At 60.8% G+C, this 21,389-nt stretch overlaps 1 protein-coding gene across 8 annotated transcripts in view; it reads left to right on the forward strand.

Moving 5' to 3' along the window:
* MAD1L1 (mitotic arrest deficient 1 like 1) overlaps positions 1-21,389 on the forward strand; it is a 238,739-nt gene that overhangs the window by 40,037 nt on the left and 177,313 nt on the right. For 7 of the 8 annotated variants that reach the window (XM_069569617.1, XM_069569618.1, XM_069569619.1 and 4 more), the window contains one exon: positions 10,813-10,899. In XM_069569617.1, coding sequence (XP_069425718.1) covers positions 10,813-10,899 — 87 coding nt within the window. Of the gene's footprint in view, positions 1-7,331; positions 7,409-10,812; positions 10,900-21,389 lie in introns of those variants that run through there. The other variant, XM_069569625.1, reaches the window with a different exon arrangement.

Consider the following 21,389-nt stretch of genomic DNA (forward strand, 5'->3'; position numbering starts at 1 on the left):
TGGATGGTCCCGATAGGTTTGACCCAACTGTTGACGTGTGTGCAGTAGGCCTGTTAGTATCAGGGGCTGCACATCTCTGGAGGCCCCGTGTGGGCTGGGGGCTGGACATGGTTTCCTGCGGCCCTGTGCGCCCACAAGCGGTCTGGCGCCGGGGCCGGGGGGCACACATGCCTCCTTGTGCGCCTCCCGCCTTGAGTCCTCGGGCGCCCCCTCCCCTGAGGGGCTGCCTCACACTCTGGGCTCACGTGGCCCTGTCCTGTGTCACCCCGGCCACGCACCTGTGCGTCCCCCTCTTCGGCAGGCTCCAGCATGGTCCCCGCTGAGCGTGCCTGCGGTCCTCACTGGCGGCAGCTCTGCCCTGCACCCAGCGGCTCTGCGGGGTCCCCTTTCTGTCTGCGCCCTTGTCACGGGCCACGATGGTGGACCTGGGGCCCTGCTGGGAGGCCCCTGGCTCGGCCCCCACCGGCTAGTCCTGTGACCTCTCTCCCAGCTTGGTGTGGACGTGCCTGTGCTGACCCAGGCTGGCCTGCCACGGCACCCTGAGCTTGCTGCCCGTGGCCCTGTTCTGAGCTCCTGGCTCAAGTTGTGTTTGGGGCTATTATCCAGCTTTCTTTTTTAATGTTTAAAGCATCCAAAAGATCAACTTTTCCAGAGAGTGAGGGAACAGGGAGAGAAAATTATGGCATTTGTTTGAAAGGTTCTAAGCTCTTTTTTAGCTCAGACAGTTCGAAGAGCGCCTCTTGTTAATCAGAGGAGTGTTCCAGCGTCCCTGGGGTGGCCACACCGGCTTAATCGGAGCCCAGGCTGCTTTGAAGCCCTTTTAATCCTGCCTGAGTCGGGAGGGAGGATTCGAAGGCGGCAACTGTAAAGCTGAAGTCTCTTCATTTTATGTACATGCGTCTGGGGAGCCGTGTAGTCCACTTCCCTGAAGCAGTTCGGCCGAGTTGCTGCCGGTGGATGGCCGGGTGAAACCGGACCTGTGCGTGCTGCCGCGGGGGGCCAGCTCCAGGACCTGCTTGGCCACAGAGCAGCCGGCCGCTGATAGACCCCGAGGCGGCCACGGGCTCGCCTTCACCACGCGTGCCAGCCGCGTGAGCCATAGCCCTGTGTCTGCGGGTCCCGGCTGGCTGCAGGGGCCCCGTCCTCTCCGTCCTCGGGGTGGGGTGCACAGCCAGGCTCTCAGTCCTCCCCCTTCTCCCGCCCCTCCTCGCCCATCCCCGAGCGGTTTTATGGACTCTGATGGTCATTGAGCAGGTGCTGGCTTCATTTTGTATTACCTGGAGATTGGTGGGTATTGTCTGTTCCGGATGGTTGGTGAAGTTTTGGGGGGGGGGGGGGTCCGGCCTTGTCCTGGAGGGCTTCGCCACCAGCAGAGACGAGAGCCCTGAAGGGGTCCAGCCGGCTTCCCAGGTGCCTGCTGAGGCCCCTGCAGGGACCACAGGTCGTCCCTGCTTTGTGTCTGGGGAGGAGCAGAAGTGGACATGGACAGGGCCTCTAGAGCAGGGCCCCTGCCCTCTGCACTCTGGGCTCTCCTTGTTAATCGGCGCTTTTGGAGCTGTGCCCGGAGACGGTCAGAGCCTCCTCATGTCTGCTCTGGAGTGAGGCCGGGAATAGCTAGATGGTCTCGCGACATGTCACGTGTTTCTGCATCGGTCTGTGCTACAATAACCGAAGCAGAGGTGGAAATGTTAGTTCATGTGAATCTTACTCTCAGTGGATTCACGCTGGTCACCAGTAGCTGCCACTTTGCTTTCTGATTGGACACGGACGCCGTTTTGCCTCTGTGCTCTGTATGCCGGTAATTCGTCGTAGCACGATGCTCTTCCTCGTGAAGCCCTTCACGTGCAGCATTCTCAGGACAGCCGCACGTGGCGGATACGATCATTGCAGTCATCTTCCTGAAGCGGGTCCTGAGGTTTGGAGAGGTGAGTGACTGTCAGAGGTCACATAGCTAGGAGTGGATGGAGCTGGGATCTGAGGCATTTAGCTGCTTGCTGTGGCCTCTCTGGGTTTTGGAGGTTTGTGGAATCTGCGTTTTGCACTTGGTCTCCCGTCTATGCTGTGTCTGATTCTTTCAGAAAGTAGGGTAGCAGCTCTTGGAAGGGCGCTGCACCTAAGTGCCTCTCCTGAAACTGGCCAGCACCCCTCATCTTTCTCTGAAATGTCCTGATAGACTTCTGCAGCACAGCAGATGCTTGGGACGTAGGCTAATTTTTATTTTAAAGACATTTTAAAGGGCACTATCCACAGACAGAAATATCTTCAAAGAGTAGATGCAGCCTCCTCCGGATGCCCCTCAGGTTAAGAGCCCCACCCCATCCCTCTCCCACCTCCAGAGCCAGCCCCGTGTTCGTGTTCGTCCTGGCAGGATGCCCAGGGGCCGCGGGCCCCTGAGTGGTGCTGGGCTTCTCCGAGATGAGCCTGCTTCTCTGCCAGTTCCCCATGTTATTGTAATCACACAGTTTAATTAAATACTGTAAGAGTCTGGTGGAAAATGTGTGAAGAGCAGTGTTTTTGTGAAAGCAAAGTTGAATGTTTCGGAAAGTCTCAAAGGAAGATTGCTAAGAAGACGGTGTTGAGTAAAGTGAATCGACTGTAGAAAGCTAAGAGAAAAGCTATAAGATTTAGGAAGATGGCTAAAATCATGAATTATGATTTGTGGTTTATAAAAAAATATAACATGAGACTTCAGTTTAGTGGACCCATATTTGAAGAAAAAGTTTGCAGCTTGGAGAATGATTTTGTACATGTAATATTTTAAATTAAAATGTTTGCGATACGGATATTGATTACCTGATTTTGCCAACTTTTGGGAACAGTGGCCAGGCTTGATTACTTTGGATGGGAAGTTTTTTATTAATATATTTTTGCCAGACTTACAATGCAAATCATTCTTATTGTTATACTTAGCTAAACATCATTTAGAAATGATATATGATGATTTCATTATAAGTGGTTATAAGTTTCTAATGCCTTAATTCATCACGAAATAATTATTTTCTCTTTTGAAAAATTTTGTATAATGTCTGATTCTAAAGTATAAGTTTGTAATGCTAAGTTTTAGAAAAGTTACTTTCCAAATAGGTGTTATATTTGGTTGGTATGTATTAGACCTTTTTAATCTACTTTATAGAGGGACTGTAATTTATTTAACTAGTAGCACTGAACTGACCCAGTGCGCTGAGTTCAGGCTCTGGTAGAGCTGAGTTAAATGGTTATTGTTCCGCAAAGGCGGACTGCCTTTTTCATTCCTTCAGCTCACGTTTATTGAAGGCCCGAGGTTGAGGGCTGTCGGCAGGAGTGTGGGAGTGCCGTCAGCGGACGAGGCCTGGGGCTGAGAGAGCAGCTCGGGCGAGGGCCCACGGAACGTGGGCTTCGGGGGCTGCAAGTACAATGGTTGGTCTTGCAGGCCTCCCTGTGACTGGGGAGACAGGACCAGCATGGTCTCCAGCGTGGTGACCTGGAGTTGGGAAGGCCTGTAGATGTGCGGTGACCTGGAGCAGCCCGGGCCTCTCGTCCCCGCAGGCAGGCAGGGCGGCTGCTGGGCAGAGAGCCTGGTCTCGTGTGGAAACCGCCGTTGGTCGCGGGGGTGGGCTGCGGCCTGATGAGGGCCCCTGCGCTGGGTGCCCCACGCGGGCCTTCAGACGGGCGCCCTTTGGGTGTGTGCCTGAGCCCGCGTCTCTGGGCCACCTCTCGGGGAGAGCGCGGCTTGCCTGACTTGCCTGAGCCCGCGTCTCTGGGCCGCGTCTCTGGGCCACCTCTCGGGGAGAGCGCGGCTTGCCTGACTTGCCTGAGCCCGCGTCTCTGGGCCACCTCTCGGGGAGAGCGCGGCTTGCCTGACTTGCCTGAGCCCGCGTCTCTGGGCCACCTCTCGGGGAGAGCGCGGCTTGCTCTCCGTCCACCGGGGCCACAGCAGCCCGAGAAGGGGTCCGATGGCCGCCCACCACGTGGCCGGGATGGCGGGGACCGGCCCCGGGCTGGGTGCTGAGAGACCGGTGGCCTTCTTCCCCTAAAGGTTGGTTCCTGTGGCCTCAGAATGGCCAGTGGTCACCGGCTTCCTTCTCTGGAGTAGCCAGCACCCCGCGTGGCCTCAGGGCCGAGTGCCGCTTCTCCCGGCCTGGCTGTGCGCCAGGCTTCGCCTGTCTTCGGTGATGTGAATCCTCCCCAGCCTCCCTACGTGCTGCTGCTGCCGCCGAGTCGCTTCAGTCCTGCCCGACTCTGTGCAACCCCATGGGCAGCAGCCCACCAGGCTCCTCTGTCCATGGGATTCTCCAGGCAAGAATACTGGAGCGGGTTGCCATTGCCTCCTCCCTCCCTACATGACTGGGTCAGATTATCAAAACGCCCTGGCTCCCCAGGACGTCCCGCGGCTTTGCAGCCGTGACGCCTTGCTCCGTTTGGGCTTCCGCACCAAGCGTCTCTCCGTGATGCGTCCTGTCCCGCTTGCGCCTGTTTTCCGCAGAAGCCCGCCTGGGGGGCGTCCACCCCGCCTGGGCAGGCCCTCTCTGACAGGGCCCCTGACCCGCTCTCTGCGCTATGGCTCTGTGTCCTGCGGGCTTCTCTTCTGGAAAGTAACACCTTGGAGGAGAGCTTGAGGTTTCTTGCTTGTTAATTAGTTTTCCGGTTGTTGCTGTTTGATTCATTTTAGAAATGGGAGTTCTCTGGATCTCGTGTCTTTCAGACCCACTGAGACAGCACTGTGAGCTTCGGCGAGAGTCCTGGCATCTGCTGTCAGGAGCCTCAGAATAGCTCTGCTGGAGCTGGAGTGCCTCTGCCTCGAGGATGAACTGCTGGGCCCCGCTCCCCCGGCTCCTGTTCTGCTCGCAGCTGAGCTCGAGCCAAAACTCAGCTGCAGATGGAACAGAGACTTTCCCTCTTCAAAGCCCACCAGTTAGAGTTAAAAGGCTCTGCCGCTGAACCCAGAGTCTAAGCAGCAGATGCCACAGCCAGGGCTGCAGTTCGGACTGCCGCTCTCCTGTCGTCTGAGTCGGCCAATCCCAGGGCCCTTTGAAGGCCTCCGCTGTCCAGCTTTTGAAGCGGGAGTTTGGGGGTGGCTGGCTCTTCCTGCTGAGTACGCCTGTGCTTTTTCGGGCTGCGATGGCACTTGGCCTGACTCCTGCTGGTTACAGGCACATAGCCAATCCCCAGGGCACCCTCGGGGGGCAGCTTCAAGTACTCTAGGTTAGGAGGCTCTGGAAAATCAATACTCCTCGTGCCAGCTGGGGGCACTTTGGCCTCTGGCCTCTGATTTGATGTGTGGTGAAGGCTGCAGTGGTTTAATAATCCTTCTTGATTCAATGGCCCTTCAGGAACCTCCCTCCGGCCGCACTTGGCGCTCCTGATGGGCAGATGGTGGCAGCGTCCCCAGGTGGGCCCCTCTGCTGTGTCCCCAGGCGCCCGGGCTCCTGCTGTGCCAAGCCTCCCCGGAGGAGCCCCGTCTCTCCTGAGCACCTCTGCTTGTCCGGCTGGCCGTTGCCAGTGGCACTGCCGCGTGGGCAGCGAGTGTGGGGCTTTTTCTGTAGTTTTTATTTGTACTTATGCATATAATATATAAATGCTCATCAAAAGAAATTCAAATAAGGCACATGAAGTTTAAGCTCCCTTTGATTCCAACCGCCCCTCTTGGCCGTGGCCTGGCTCGTTGCGCTCTGTGAACACGCGTGTGCATCGGTGCCTTTCCTTGGTTTGGATGCATCTGAGGTGGACACTCTGCCCTCAAGCCCTTTCTCTGTGTGCCTGCGGCCTGCGGCCTGCTGGCTCGGGCCCCCAAGGAGGGGCAGGCGCCCTTGGGGAGCGCGGGGTCTTGGCCTGCCTCCCGCTTGCAGTGCTGGCTGAGGCCCTGCCTGCGGGCCGGGTGCTCACTAGGGTCTGAACAAACCAACGCCCCTCCCCGAGGCCCAGAAATTGGGGTCGCCGCCTCCGGCCCTGCCCCTCCCCCTTGCCATGTGGCCCACTCAGAGGATGCTGTTCCTCCTCTCTGCTCCGCACTCGGCCCTGCAGAGCTTGGAGAGCCAGCGCGGGGTGGGAGGCGCTGGCGATCGTGACACGCTGTGTCTGCTTGCCCTCCGCCCGGGTCAGGGCTCAGGGGCAGAGGCCTGGGCCTTGGGGTGGGCACACAGCTCCTTGGCCCCCCGACGCCTGACTTGGTGAACAGGGGCGGGGCCAGAGCGCGTGCACTGGCCCAGGCCCTCACAAGATGCCGTCACGGGATGCCCCTGTGGCGCGGGGCTGTGGTGTCCGAGGGCTCTCTGGAGCAGCCCGAAGATGCTTTGTGAGTGATGTGCGGGCTCACCTGATGGGGCTGGCCTCTGGCTCTGGACGATGGCGCTGCGCCTGGGGCTGGGGCGTGGCCGGAGGCTGCCTGCGGAGTCTGCCCTGGCCCTGGGCCATGCGAGAGCCTGGCCCCTGCACAGCCTCCCCGCAGCACGCTCTCAGTGGGGGCAGCCCTGCCTTCTCGGATGAGCCGCACCCCCTCTGGGGACTTGCTGGGGGGGGGGGCTCTTGTTTGCGTGGCTGGTCGAGGGGAAGGAGTGGTATGGGGGGGTAGAAGGAAGCCAGCTGCCTGCTCAGTTTATCCAGATATGGATCCAGTCCCCTTGATGGTTTGTTGAAGTAGCTGCTCAAATGTTCCAGCGAATTTGGTGTCTGATGGCTGCCATGAGGCTCAGCTGGAGGGTGTGGGCCTCAGCTGCCCGACGGGCGTGGCCGTGTGTGGGTGGCCCCAGGCTGCGGGCGTCCAGGAAGGTGCTGGTGCCCGAGCCGTCAGCGGGAGGAGAGCATTTCTGAGGCAGAGCACCAAGTTCATCTTCCTCCTCATTTGACCGTTCCCAATTTCCCCTCAGTGTTAAGTGGTTGCATTTCAAAGTATCTTTGCTTCAGAGGAGAATGGCGAGCCTTGGTTGAGAGCCAGCTTTCTGTGTCCCTCTAGTTCCTGGCTTTGTGGGGCTCGTTTGGTTGCTCCCCAGCTTCCCGGAAGATTTCTGCCTGGAGGACGTTGCAGACAGCTTGCCTGTGCTGAGAGAATACCGCCCGCTCAGCTCATGAGGCCCCCAGAGGGTGTGTGGCCGTCTGTCTGACAGACGCTTCTCCTTGGGCCCAGAGGGCCTGGTGGCCTCATAAAGGCAGGCACGCGCAGTTGTTTCGTTGGTGTTGAACAGGTTTTCCGTTGATTTAATGAGAGTTTGTATCCTTCTTTGACTAACATAGGAAAATAGAAGACAACTTTAACCTCTTTAAAATGTTAAGAAAGAAATCTCTTGGCTTAAAAGGGTTTGCTTGTATTGCTTGCTTGCTTACTTACTACCCAAGGTCAGAAGACGAGGAAGCTCTGAGCAGAATGGGGATCTGGCATTCAAGGCTGGCTCAACCCTCCCCTCTTCGATTTCAGCTTTTCACATGTCTCCTGCTGGTAAGCATTTCTTCAGTGTTTTCTCATCCACAGAGCTGGCTTGCATTTAGGGCAGAGTAAGGGTAGCAATCTCGGCATCATGCCTCTTGGTTCCTCACGCATCAAGGCCGTGTCCTCACAAGATGTGCAGGAAAGGGCGTTTTTCTGGCGGCCGGGGAGGGTCTGCATGAGGCGGTGGGAAAGGGAGAGTGCCTGGCCTCCCCTGCCTGGGGGTGTTGAGTACAAAGGCCCATGTAGGGGTGGCCGTGGGCTCTGCTCCATGCCGGGGCTGCGGTGGGCTTTCAGGACATACTGCCAGCACACAGGGGCCTTAGGCCTCACGCGCTAGTGCTGGCAGACCCAGGAGGCCTGGCTGGCCACAGGGGAGGTGGTCCCGAGCAGCCCTGTGATGAGGTGAGCAGAGGCCTGGGGGCTGCTTGGAGGGAGTGACAGCTGTCCTGAGACCTCTCCTGTGAGGATGAGAGAGGCCTGGGGAGGCTGAGGGGGGCGCTCTGCAGGCCCAGGGTCAACCATCACGGATATTCGGGGAGCGGATGGGTTGGCGTGTCCAGGCAGCAGAGGAAAGTCCAGAGGGAGGCGGAGAGGCGCCCCAGGCCTGGTGGCTCGGGGCCTGTGGGCTCTGGACATGAGGCGCAGCTCAGCAGGTTTCTGTGAGCGCCCCCGGGCAGGCGGGACTGCAGGGGCAACTTCAGCAGGAGTGGGGAGGCTGGAGAGTGCTTCTGGGCGGGTGCCGTGCTGGCTCTGCGGGCTGGGAAGGGGCCTGTGCGCACTGAGCGGCTGCCCCTGTGGAGCCTGGGCTTGAGCCCCAGGCCTGCGCTCACCCCCGTGTGGCGCCTGATTCCAGTTTTGATTTGTGTTTCTCTAAGAATTAGTGATGTTGAGCATCTTTCTTTTTTTAACGCCATGTTAGCTCCATGCAGGGGTCAGGAGTCTTTGCTCTCCACTTCACGTTCCATCATCTCTGTCTCTCGTCTCCCTTCCTCTTTGAAGACACGAAAACACACACACGTTTTCTGACACTGATGTGCAGTTAATTTAGTGTTGCTGTTTCAGGGCTGTGCTGACAGGGTGCCCCCCGGGGGTTCAGTTACCTGCTTCTGTCCTTTTTCAGATTCTTTCCCGTTCTAGGTTGTTACAAGGTGCCGAGTACAGTCACCTCTGCGGTCCGGCAGGTCCTGCTGCTGATCTGTGTTAGTCACAGTACTGTGGACCCATTGGCCTCCCTGGTGGCTCAGACGGTAAAGCGTCTGCCTGCAGTGCAGGAGACCCGGCTTTGATCCCTGGCTTGGGAAGATTCCTTGGAGAAGGAAATGGCAACCCACTCCAGTATTCTTGCCTGGAAAATTCCGTGGATGGAGGATCCTGGCAGGCTGCAGTCCACGGGGTCGCAAAGAGCTGGACACGACCGAGCTGCTTCCCTTCCCTTCCCTTCCCGTGTCCATTAGCCCCGGATGCACCCCTCTCTCCCCTCCGCCCTTTGGTCGTCATAGGTTTTTTTTGTATGTCTGCAGGTCTGTTTCTCTCTTGTAAATAAGTACGTTTCTATCATTTGTTAATTTAATTTTTAAAGGTTTATTTTATTTACTTTTATTTTTTGGTTGTACTGGGTCTTTGTTGCTGTGTGTAGGCTTTATCTGGTTGCTGTGAGTGGGGGTGCTCTCTGGGTGTGGTAGTGAGCTTCCCACTCTTGGTCGTGGTAGCGGGCGTCTCATTGGTGTGGCTTCTCTTGCTGTGAAACACAGGCTTAGGTGCGTGGGCTTCAGTCTTGCAGCTCACGGGCTTTCGAGTGCTGGCTCAGTAGTTGTGGCACACCAGCTCAGTTGCTCTGTGGCAGGTGGGATCCTCTGGGACCAGGGATCAGACTGGTGTCCCTTGCGCTTCAAAGCAGACTCTTAAATCACTGGACCACCAGGGAATCCTCTATCCTTATTTCTAGATTCCACATATAGTGACATCATACAGTATTCATCTTTCTGTGTCTGATTTGCTTCAGTTAGCGTAATAATCTCTGCTGCTGCTGCTGCTACTGCTAAGACACTTCAGTCGTGTCCAACCCTGTGCGACCCCCCTAGACGGCAGCCCACCAGGCTCCCCTGTCCCTGGGATTCTCCAGGCAAGAACACTGGAGTGAGTTGCCATTTCCTTCTCCAGTGCATGAAAGTGAAAAGTGAAAGTGAAGTCGCTCAGTCGTGTCCGACTCTTAGCGACCCCATGGACTGCAGCCCACCAGGCTCCTCCGTCCTTGGGATTTTCCAGGCAAGAGTGCTGGAGTGCGGTGCCATTTCAACCCAGGAATCTTCCCCACCCAGGGATCGAACCTGTGTCCTTGCATTGCAGGCGGATTCTTTACCTCGGAGCCGTGAGGGAAGCCTTTCCTGCTTGTTCGTGGCTGATGCTCCTTTGTGTCTCTGTGCTCCACGTCTCTATCCGTTCGTTTGCTGATGGACAGTTAGACTGTCTCCATTTCCTGGCCGTCGTGAATATGCTGCAGTGACCCGCTGGGGTGTGTGGAACTTTTCAAATTAAGAGTTTTCTCTAACCCCAGTCCCAGGAGCAGGATTTCAGAATCGTATGGCAGCTCTAGTTTAGATTTTTTGAGAAACCTCCCACCATTGTCCACAGTGGCTGCACGAGTTTGCATTTCCACCAGCAGAGTGAAGGGCTGCCTCCTCTCCACGCCCTCTCCAGGCTTTGTTATTTGTAGACTTGTTGATAATGGCCCTTCTTACCGATGTGAGGTGGGGCCCAAGTGCAGTTTTGATTTGCATTTCTCTAAGAATTGGTGGTGTCGAGCCTCTTTCACGTGCTTGTTGGGTGTCTGAATGTCAGAGACGTTTTGTGCCTGCTCTCCTGAGCCAGATGTTGAGCTGGAGGCGTGGGTTCAGGTTGAGGCTCAGCGCTGTGGAGAGTGGGGTGACGTTAGAGCCCACCATCACTGTCTTTTCGTCGTTTCCCCGTCTGTGAAATGGAACCAGTGAGCAACGGGGCTGCCGCGAGCAGTGGCTGATCGTCCCCCTGGAGGAGTTTGGACACTGGAGGCTCCGTGCCCATGGCGCCTGCTCTGCCCCTGCCGCCGTCCGCACGCGTGGTGTCTGAGAGGAGGGAGGAAGCCAGCGTGGCAGGCGCTCTTCCTCCTCGCTTCACGCCCTCCGCATGGCAGTGATGCGGCGTACCGACTCAGGTTTTACAGGCAAGGGCTGGCAGGCATGACGTCCCCAGTGTCACGTGGCTGGCGGCCGGCTGTGCTGTGAGCCCACACCTGCTGTCCGGAGGCCTCGCAGGCCCTGACTCGTCCGGCTCCGAGGTCCGCCAGCGGCTTGCCTGGCACTGGGCCAGCTCCTAGGGTCAGAGCCCTGTCCCCTGCAAGCACACCCCACTGACCCTGTGTGTTCTTGTCCCCCCAGGACGCCAGAGGACCTGTCTAGGTTCATTGTGGAGCTGCAGCAGCGTGAGCTGGCCCTGAAGGACAGGAATAGCTCCATCACCAACAGGTAGGCCTGGCGGCCGCACTTGTCTAACAACACACTTGCTTTGGAGAGGGCTTGCGGGTGAGTGCACCCCCGGCTTTGTGGAGCGGGGCAGGCACTGTGGGTGTGCGGTTTCCCTCGTCCCGCCCCGCCGCCCCGAGGCCCCGCTGAGGCAGTGGCAGGCGTGCTGTCTTCCGGACGCTATGGCCCATCAGCCCGGGGGCCCTGGGGTGGCTCCTGGGGCTCCAGGGTCTGGGTGGAAGGCTGCGTTCCCTGCCAGGAGCGTTTGCGTCCTTGTGGCTGCCTGGGCTCTGAGTGGTCCTGGAACCCAGGCTGAAGCCTCTGGCGCTTGTGTGTGCGGAGACTCTGGCCCTCAGGGAAGGCACCCGTAGCAGCATAGCCGGGCCACTTGTGTGTCCTGCGCCCGGGGGTCCAGGGCAGGCAGCTCTGCCTCCTGCAGGACCGGGGCCTCCTCCACACCTGGGGGTGCGGTGTGTCCTGCGCCTGCTCTCACTCAGATGCCTACTGGTGTCCCGGGGTTCAGTTCAGCTCTGCCGTGGCCCCCCGGGCCAGCCGGGCCCCATGGGTGAGGCTCGGTGCTACAAGGTGTGCCTGCGCGTCCATCTGACCGGGAGTGCAGGCTCCTGCCCGCCTCTGATCAGGCGCTGGCATGATGGCCAGGCCTCAGGAAAGCTCTCTGTCTTGGGTCACGGGTTTACCGTGAAGCGTGCAGCCAGGTCAGCTGGACGGGAAGGGATGCCCCAGGCTTGCGTGGGGCGGGGGGCAGGGCTGCCCTCCCACTGCTGCCTCGTGTCCGCCACCTCGGAGGCCCCCCTTCAGGGTTTCTGCGAGTTTCCTGCTTGGTTAAGTCTCGGCCGTTGGTGACTTCCTGGGTCTCCAGCCCACTCCCCTCCCTGGGGGTGGGGGAGCAGGTGGAACTTCCCGCCTCTCTGCCCGGCGTTGGTTCCTCTGCCCCCCCCCCCCCCACTCCCCTGCCCCAGCCCCACGCCGCCCAGGGCTCTGGCCGAAGGGACACTCATGTCATTCACTGTTCAGGAAATTGCAGGGCTTTGCAGAGCTCTGTGCCGGGAAAGGGGAGCACGCCCATGTGCCGGCCTGCTCCTCCTGAGCCACGCCTGGGCCTGCCCACTGCTGTCCGCCTCCTTCCTCTGGGGCCCAGGCAGGCTTCTCTCACGTGCAGGGTGGCTACCCACATCCTAGGTGTTGAGTCAGAGGCAGGAGGAGAGGCCTCTTCCCTTTTGGAACAAGGAAACCTCTCCTAGGACCCCCACTGCTGGCAGACTCCCACCAGTCACTCTCCCTGCCCCAGACCAGGTACCCACGGAGGATGGGGTTCCCACTTAGAGGAACTAGCGGGAACTAGTCAGTTCCCACTTAGAGTCACTGGAAAGTGGACCGCTGCCTGAGGTCAGCCCCTCCGGTGAGTGAAGGGCTCAGCGGGCGGCTGAAAGGATGGTGACCAAGTGGGACCTCGGAGGCTCACCCTCGCTCTGACGGGCTGGTGGGAGGGGTCTGTGAGGTTGACCTGTGGGCCGTGGCCAGCCCCCGCAGCCTCACCCCCGGTGCAGACTGCGTGTTAATAGTTTATTAATTATCAGAGGAAGGCTTCTTGTTTGGGGGGCTGATGTCACTTTGAACATTGCTTTTAGAAGCATCTGGTTATGTTGGACATAATCACGTCAGTTTAGTTTAAAAACCTCAAGTGATAAAGATTGCCTTTTGCTTTCAAAGTTGCTGTCAGATGAAACGGGCATTAAAAGTGATTTGAAATTAAAGCTTTAACATTTTTCCAGGCGATCTTCTTCATTTTACTTTGAGTTTGAAACAGAATGAGCTATTAGAGGAAAGGAAACTTGTCTGCATCTTTCTCCCGCCAAACTGTGAGGTGCTTTCTAAAGTTACCTGCTTGAGCAGCAGCGGGAAGGTCAGCCTCTCAGAGCTGTGAGTGTAGCTCTGGTCTGTGGTTCTAGATGGTGAGTCAGTCGGCCCGTCTCTTCTGTGGGGTGGGTTTAGAAATGGACTCGCATTACAGGGAGTGGTCCACCACAGCGGGGAGGTGGTCTGGGGGATTGGGGGCCCCTCGTCCACCTTTCAGGACCCTTGGGTTCCCTCTGGGAGCCAGTGCAGCCGCCCTAGGAGCAAGGGCGTCTCAAGCCTCCTGAGGAAGCGCTTCACCTCTTCGTCAGGGCGGCCAACCCGGGAGTGGAGGGGAGGGGAAGTGTGGCGCCTCGGGCCATGGGCCTGGGCTGGATCGTTGGCCACGGCCTGGGCGCCCTTGGTCTTGTCCTCATGCCGTCGACAGCCACGCAGACGGGCGGTCTTGGCCGTGCGCCCATCTCGGGAGTGTGTCTTGTGTGCGGGCACGGAGCACTGTCCCCTTCCTCCCAGGGAGGCCCCCCTCGTCCAGCGACAGAAAGCATGGGAGGAGCCAGGGGTCGCCTGAGTGCCTCAGGCCCTGGGAGCAGGTGAGGTTCTGACCCCATCTGTTGGTGGTGGAGTCACGTGCAGGCCCCTGTAGGGAGGTGCCAGGCTGGGGTCCTGTGTCCTCGGGGCCCTGGCCACGCAGAACGGAGGGCTGTGGGCATGACAGCGCTGCTGCGCCGGGTGTGTTCCTGTGGAGGCCAGGAGACCTTGCGAGGTGGGAGGGGCTGATGTCACTCCCTCGAGTCTTTGAAGGCAGCTGGGCAGAATCCAGGTTAGACCAGGAGAGGTGCCTTGGCAGGAAAGTGGAAGCTGGGCTCTGCCCAGCTCCAGGCAGGCGCGCTCTGGCTGGAGGCTCTGGGGGCTCTTTTGAGGATGAGGTGAGATGGTGGGAGGAGCCTCAGCGTCAGCCACGCTCAGGAAACAGGTGGTTTGCGGGTGGCGCCGGGAAGTCCTCCATGGCCTTGAGTTCCAGCCGACGTCCTGCTGGGCGACCTTGGGGGGAGCTGCTGTTGGCGGGCCTTTCTGTGAGCAGGGTGCCCTGGCCCGGTGGGCTGGTCCCCGCTTCCCGCACCGTGGTCCTCCTGGGACAGACAGCCCCAGAGGCGCTGTTGGTCGCCGGTAAGAGCTGCCTGTCGGTGCCCGCCTTTGGACTGGGGTTTAATCGCAGCCCAAGGAGCCTTGCCTTTCACCCGTGGCTACCCGGCGCTGGTCCTGGTCCCTAAGGGGCCGTGCTGAGGGTGCAGGCTTTCTCTGTGCAGGGGTGGCGGGCTCATGGTGTCTCCCCTGAGCCCTGCATGATGGTGCTGTCTCTGCCCCCCAGCAGAGTGCTGAGCCCCGTGTCAGACAGCTAGGAAGCCGTGGAGGCAGGTTTGTCCTGGAGCTCCATGTCATTATTTGAGGCTGGAGCCAGGACCTGGAGAGGGGCTGGGTGTGGCTGCAGAAAACCCTTTGCCATGCATTGCTCTCTGCAGTGGAGCCGTGCGTCATGGGCCTGCAGGAGTGATGTGTCCGGCCAGGCCCTTGGTGCAGATCCGGGGGACCTGCTGTGGGAGCGGGTGAGGGGAAGCTGAGCAGCCTCGGGGGCTCTGCCCGCCACGCACTGTGCGCGCCTGCTGAGTCTGGCTCTGTGAGGCGCTGGTCCCTCTGTTCACTCCGCCTGTTCACACCCGACGCACGCTCCAGCTCTGGGCTGCTCTGATGACTGCAGTTTGTCCTGAAGATCAGTCTTCCCCGCTCTGGGCTATACGTGTCTCAGAAGAGCCCTTGGCATCAAGCTGTTAGTGTTTGAGGAGCCGGGCAGTGCCAGGGGCTTCCGAGGTGGCGCTCGTGGTAAAGACCCCGCTTACCGACGCAGGAGACGCAGCAGACACAGGCGCAGCCCCTGGGTAGGAAGATGCCCCGGAGAAGGGCGTGGCGGCCCGCTCCAGTGTTCTTACCTGGGAAATCTCATGGACAGAGGAGCCTGGCGGGCTACCGTCCATGGGATCGCAGAGTCGCACACGACTGAAGCAACTTAGCACGCAGCGCCCGGAGCCCTGGGGAAAGCGTGACTTCAGGGTAGCGCAGGGCAGGCAGTGGTGAGTTTCCCAGCAGGCAGGTTAGGAGTGAGCAGGTATAGCGTGTGTGTGTGTGTGTGTGTGTGTGTGTTGAGCAGGTACATCGTGTGTGTGTTGAGCAGGTATATCTTTTGTGTGTGTGTGTGTGTTGAGCAGGTATAGCGTGTGTGTGTGTGTGTGTGTGTGTGTGTGTGTGTGTGTGTGGCGGGGTGGGGAGGGGGCAGACAGAGGCTGGAAGAGCTTGCACACGTGGGCACACCTGAAAGATGGGGGTGCCGTGTTTGCTATGGGCCCACTGTGGCAGGTGAGACAGAAAGACAGGGTGGGGTTTTGGTAAGAGCTTGTGGACATGGTCTTGCGTCTCATGTCGCCGGAGAACTTGGCAGAACAGCAGCGGAAATGCAGCTTTGGACGCTGAGGTCTGTTAAAGTGTGCGCAGCGTGGAGAGGGCGGTTGGCCTGCGGGCTGTAGCCAGGGTAGCGCCTAGACCGGGGCGCCCCTTCTAGGTGGGTGGGGATGCAACGCCACCACAGCCTGCGGCTGACCAGGTGGCCAGAGACGCCAGAGAGCCGCTCTGCGATCCTCCTCGCCCTGGACACGGGCGTCTGTGGGGCAGGCGGGCGTGAGCCGGCTCCGTCCCCCCGGCGCCCTGGCCTGGGATGCGCCCCTGCCCCCGCCCCCTCCCTGCCGGGCTCCTGCCTGCCCGGTTCCTGCTGCCTCTGGCTGAGACGGCACTGTGCCCGCCTGCCCTCACCACGCTCCCCGCGTGCTCCCTGGGCCCTCTGGTTGAGTGAGGGAATGGATGAGTGGTCTGGCTGAGCGCATGGGGGTGTGCCAGGCAGGCAGAGTGAGGCCTGTGGCGTGGGAGCCTCTGCTCTGCCTGTCCTGGGGCACCAGGCCGGACGTCAGGCTGGCAGGAGCCCAGGGCAGGCTCTGCATGGGTCAGCTGGGCCCTGACCGTGCTGTCCTGCCAGGCAGCCAGGGTGCCTTCGAGGGGCCAGGCTCCGCCTTGTCCCTCTGCTCCGCCGTCATGCGTGGTTCCCCAGCCCCGTGGACCGGCCCCGACCCAGCAACCTCCCTCGACCGGAGATGGGGCGCTGTGGTGCTGCTGCAGGCCCCGGACAGCCCGCCTCAGCTTCCTGCCGGGATGGCTGTGTGCGCCCTCGGGGCAGCCTCCTGACCCTCTGTCCCCACTGGAGGGGGCAGGGCTGGGCAGGAAGGGCATGGGAGCCCCAGGCCGTTGGGGGGTGTGCTCCTGTCCCATGAGGGAGCTGCCGGAAGACGCGCTGGCCCTCCCCGCCAGCTCTCCTGCTCGTCCTGGCCATCACCGTCTCTGCAGCGGTGGCCCCGGGGTTCTCAGTGATGGAGACGGACGCTTGCCTGTCTGCTCAGCTCTTGTTGCCGCGCGACCTGATGGCCTTTGGCAGGAGGTGTGGAAGCTGAGGCGTCTGACAGCTGGCCTCCACGTGTTCTTCCTGGTGGTCCTGCGTGTGTGGGCTCCATGGCCCTGTGAGGTGCTGGCCGTGGGCTCAACGGCAGGAGAGCAGGAGGCTCCCACTCAGGCCGCGTGCCCTTGGCTGGTCGCTCGTGGGGCCCCGGGGCCCGGGCGTGCTTGGAGGTGTGGGCAGCCGTCCTCCGGTAGCTGCCCCGGCTCCGCGTCATCTCGGGTGATGTTTTCTGGGTTTTTGTTGTTTTCCACAATTCTGGCTGGGTCTAACGAGGGGACAGCTGCCCCAAGAGCTGCTTCCTGGCCCAGTTGGCAGCGAGGAGGCGACGAGCAGATCCCTCCTGGCCGGCTGCTCACGCCCTCGTCCCTTATTCCTCAGACCTCCCTCCTTGCTTGGGGCGCTGCTCACGCCCTCGTCTCATTCCTCGGACCTCCCTCCTTGCTTGGGATGCGGGGCAGGAAGAGTCGCTGCTGCCGTGCAGTGGGGGTGCAGCCTGAGGGTCTGCGCCCACCTGCAGTGCCGTGTTTGGACGTGAGGTGGTGCCTGTAGCCCTCTGAGCCACTTGCTCTGACTCACCTCAGAACCTCCTCTCGGAGGCCTCCCCGGAGGGAGGACTATTCCAGGCTATAAATTCTGCGGCCAATTAGAGAGGCTAGGCACGCGCGGGAGGGCGGGGCCTGGGGGCTCCTCGGGTGAGGGCCCTCTGCAGATGCGTCCTGGGAGCGGTGTCTGTGTCCTCTCCTTGAGCGGTGGATTCCGGGCCTCCAGCTGCTTCCCCATCAGTGTGGGCACGGCCTTTGGGGTGGGGCGTGGAGGCGAGGCCCCGCGCCGTCCCCTTAGGGTGGGCATGGACCTCCAGTGCTGATGGCTGTTCTGACTTAGCTCCGAGCCTCAGGAGCTGCTGTCACTTTCTAGACTGTGGCCGCCTGGCTTCTGTCCCTGAGACCAAGCCCCACCACCCTGAGGGAGAACCCAGTCCAGCCAGGGTCCTGGTGGTGCCAGGCCCGCAAGGGACCCCACTGGCAGTGCCAGTGGTCTTGCCCAGGCTCGTGTGAGGGCGAGGCAGGGGCTGTGTGTGGAAGCCCGTGGCTGCAGTTGGCGCTTGGGTAGCGCGATCCCTGAGGCCCCCCTGGCGCTGGCCGCGGCAGCTCCTCTGCTGCCTGGTCTCTGTGGGGTCAACGTTGGGCGCCCAGCTCTTCTCCAGGTCAGTGAGATCAGAGACCGTGCACTGGGCTCCCGCAGGCTCAGGCTTGGCAGGTCTGCGGGGGCGGCCGTGCTCTGTGTTCCCTGCAGGCGCCTGTGGAGCCGAAGCTGCTGGTCCAGGGACCACGCTTAGAGCAGCAACAGCTCGTCCCCCCAGGTTCCTGTCGCACAGAGAGAGGCCTGCTCACCGCTTTCTCATCAGCGTCTTCCGAGAAGTCCCCTAAAGCCCCGTGAGTTCCCTGGAGGGAGGGAGGCTCTGTTCTGTTAGGGGTCGTCAGCCTCTTGCTTTTGGGGCGCTCACTTCCTGTGGACACACACAGGGGTGCTACCCCCTGGGGGCTGTGGCCCACGGAGGCCCTGGCATTGCTGGCTGAGGACTGTGGCCAACCCTCAGGCCCTCTGCTCCATGCATGGACCTGAAGATTCTGGGCCTGGGGTGGGCCTGTGGCGAGTCTGCTCAGCATGGCTGGTAGTCAGATGCCCTGCCTCTGACTCTGGAGGGGTCCCTGCGCTCACGTCCCAAGGGTGACCCTGTCCTCATGGGCTCTCTGGCCCTGCGTGGCGTGGAGGACGTGGCTCTCACTGGGACGCCCCTCCCTGCTGTCCGCCTGGTGGGCAGAGTGGACGCTGCCAGGGAGAGTGAGCAGCCTGAGCTTGCGCCGGCAGAGACGCTCGGTTTGGTCCGTGGCTTTGGATGGGAGAGGGCAGAGCAGGGGGCCGGGAGGCACTGGGGGTGGCCCGAGGGGCAGGACCTGCTGGCGGAGGTGCTCCTGGGATGAGGCTGCGCGCCGCCCCCCACGAGCAGAGGCTGGGCCCCTCGCCCTCGCCTCAGCCAGTCTGTCGTCTTCTCAGCAAGATGAGGCGCTAATACTTCACACCCAGACTGTTTTCCTGCAGGCTTTGCATTTCCATATTTAAACGCCATTTACATATTCATGGGCCTTTTAAATAAGTTTTTATTGTTAAAGAGATGTGGAAGTGGATAAAATGTGAAACTCCCCCTTTTATTCATGCACTGGAAAAAATGCTCATCCCCGAATCGACATCCGTTTGAGTGGTGAGTTCCGTGACGGTGGCTGTGGGAGGATCGCCGCGGGGGCAGCGCGTGCCCGGAGGCGCCTCCCCGTCCCGCGGAGGCGGAGGCTGCGCCCGGGGGCCCACCTGAGCGCTGACGGCCTCACCGGCTTCTCTCTGGGGTCAGGATGTTTGGTGTGGACGTGGCCAGGCCTCTCCCCACAGTGTCCCAGGTGGGCTCTGGTGGACGGATCTGGGCTGTTCCTGAGTGTGCGATGGACCCTCCCCTGCCGCTGCCCCCTGCCCACTGTCAGAAGTGCTTGCGCCTGGCTCCAGCCTGGCCGCGCCTTTGGGGCAGCTGGGTGTGGGGAGAGTGCCCGGCCCTGGGGAGGCTGTGGCCTTCGGCTGTTCTGCTGCCCCCAGGTGTGGCGCGGGGCCGGGAGGGCCAGCTGTGCCAGGGCCTCTGCGGGGGGAGCGACCCTGCCCTCCTCTTTGGTCACTGAGGACGTGTGAGGGGCTGGCCTGCGGCCGGCTGGACAGCCTTCCCGTTTCTTCACGTTGGGCCACTAGTGAGGTTGGGCGCGCCTTTGCTTCCTGTGTGTGGGTGACGGGGAGCCAGCTGGAGACCCCAATCCCTGACCAGGATGGGGAGCCCTCGAAGGGCACCTGAAGGGGCCGGTGGGGTCTGACCTCCAGCCAGGCATGGCTCCTGGGAGTGGCCAGGTGCCTCGGGGCTGCAGCCACGTGGCTTGGTGCGTGTAGAGGAGCCTCTGGAGGGCTCTCCAGAGCCGCAGCCTGGACAGTCCTCGGGGCCCGGGGACACTGAGGCTTGTTTAGACCCAGACGCAGAGCTCCTGGTCTCCACCTGAAATCGCATCATCTCAGAGAGGCCTTTCTAAGTGGAAACAAAGTCAGAGTCGCAGGTTATGGTCTGTTTTATCTTCGTGAGCTTGTGGCCATGAGATCACGGCCTGGAGGCCGCCTCCCCGCACTAGAAACCTGCGGCATCGCCCGTTCTCTTGGCTTTCTTAGAGACAGAGCGAGTGACAGTCACTTGGTGAGGGCTCTGCTGGGAGCCCACGCGTGAGCTGAGGTGCCGTCAGCTTCCGTCAGCCTGGCCAAGTGGACGCCTGGCCTCCGGAGACCAGGGTGTCGGAGGCGCGGCTCCCCAGCTGCGGTTGTTGCCTCTCTCCACGTGGGGACCTCACGCGGCATGGACTAGGGTGTCCCTGGCTGGACTTCTTGTGGCTGCTGGGGCTCACAGGACGTGTCCTGAGCCACCACCCAGCCTCCGGGACTGTTTGAACGACAGCTTCTTCCCGTGCGCCTGTTCTTTGCCCCTCACTGGTGCACACTCAGGGCTGTGGGCCGTTGCCAGAGGCAGGTGCCTCCAGAGACCGGAGGCAGGCCTGGCCAGAGGGCCAGGCTGCACTTCCAGGCCAGTTACCTGACTCTGTGGGCCAAGGGGCATTGGCCCCATTGGCTGAAGGCAGAGGGGACCCCTGGGCACACCTCCCTTGGACCGCAGGCCCGGGACGCGGAGGAGGGAAAGCTGTCCTGTGTGCAGCCCTGGCAGAGGGCAGCGGGGCTTTGACCGCAGAAAAGTGAGGTGACGGTCCGCAGCCAGGCTTAGCCAGCGGGCAGGTGGCCCAGGGATCCCTAATCTACTTTGTGACTGTTCTGTTAGAGGACAGGCCTGGCTCAGAGCCTCAAGTAAGAAACGCCGCCTGGCAAGCCCCTGCGGTTGAAGAGGCGCTGGGGCCGCCTCCACCCTGGGGAGGCGGGCAGGGCCCTCTGTGCTGGCCCCTCCACAGGTGCGCTGGAGCCTGGGTTCCCACAAGCGCGTGGATGAGCCCAAGTGCGCAGTCCTCGAGTGTTGCTCCCGTTGGGTGAGGAGACGGTGAAGAGACCCTGTGGTTGGCCCCTGACTCTCGGTGCTTTGGAGCTCCCGCTTCCGTGTCTCACTGGAAGGGGTTCGGGGCGGCCAGCCGGGGCGAGCAGAGACTCGCTCATGGCAGGGGCCCGTGCAGATGGTCGCCCCCTCGACCGGCTGTCTGCGGAGGTCGAAGGTGGGGCCCTCGGGCCTGAGGCTCGGGTTTTCTGTGCCCCTCGACTTCCGTGCAGGAGGGGTCTCAGCGTCTCTCTGACGCTGCTCTCGTCTCCTGACACTTTGTGTGAACTCTGGGAGCCCTGAGCCGCAGAACTTCCTACTCAGCCGTGACACCCCGCTGGTGCTGGCTTGTTTGGAAGAACAAGCCCAGGAGAGCGCACGCTGGTTCTCACTGTGCAGTGTGGCACAGCTGCTCTCTGGCGCGCCAGGCAGTCCCGGGCACTCCCCTGCCTCACTCGGCAAACCTCTGCAGGCTGGTCCTCTGGCTCTCAGCGGCCGCGGGGCCCCCCCTCTCGCCTGAGGGACGTGGGGCAGAGATGGGGTGGAGCGTGGGGAGGGGGCTGCTCTCTAAGGATGCGGGCATTTTATCACATTCCTCCACCTGAAATTCAAGGACACCAGCCATTAAGTGTCTGAGAAGCTTTCCCCAGTTGTGGTGCTTCCCGGAAAGGGTTGTTGCTGTCTCTGAGCATAGCCAGTCTTGCGGGGTGGCAGGGTGGCAGGGGTGTGTCTCAGGTCCTCAGCAGCAGAGCTGGTTTCCTTCCAGCTGTTCTTTTTGTTTGCTTTACAGTATCGCACTGGTTTTGCCATACACCAGCGTGAATCCGCCACAGGTGTACACGTGTTCCCCATCCTGAACCCCCTCCCACCTCCCCCTTCCAGCTGTTCTTGTTCCCGATGGTCAGTGTGGGAGGCCGCCTTGCTCCAGGTTGCTTCCCACCTGATTCCTGGTCACGT

The sequence above is a fragment of the Ovis canadensis genome, chromosome 24 (genome assembly GCF_042477335.2).
Source record: "Ovis canadensis isolate MfBH-ARS-UI-01 breed Bighorn chromosome 24, ARS-UI_OviCan_v2, whole genome shotgun sequence".
In the NCBI taxonomy this organism is placed as follows: Eukaryota; Metazoa; Chordata; class Mammalia; order Artiodactyla; family Bovidae; genus Ovis; species Ovis canadensis.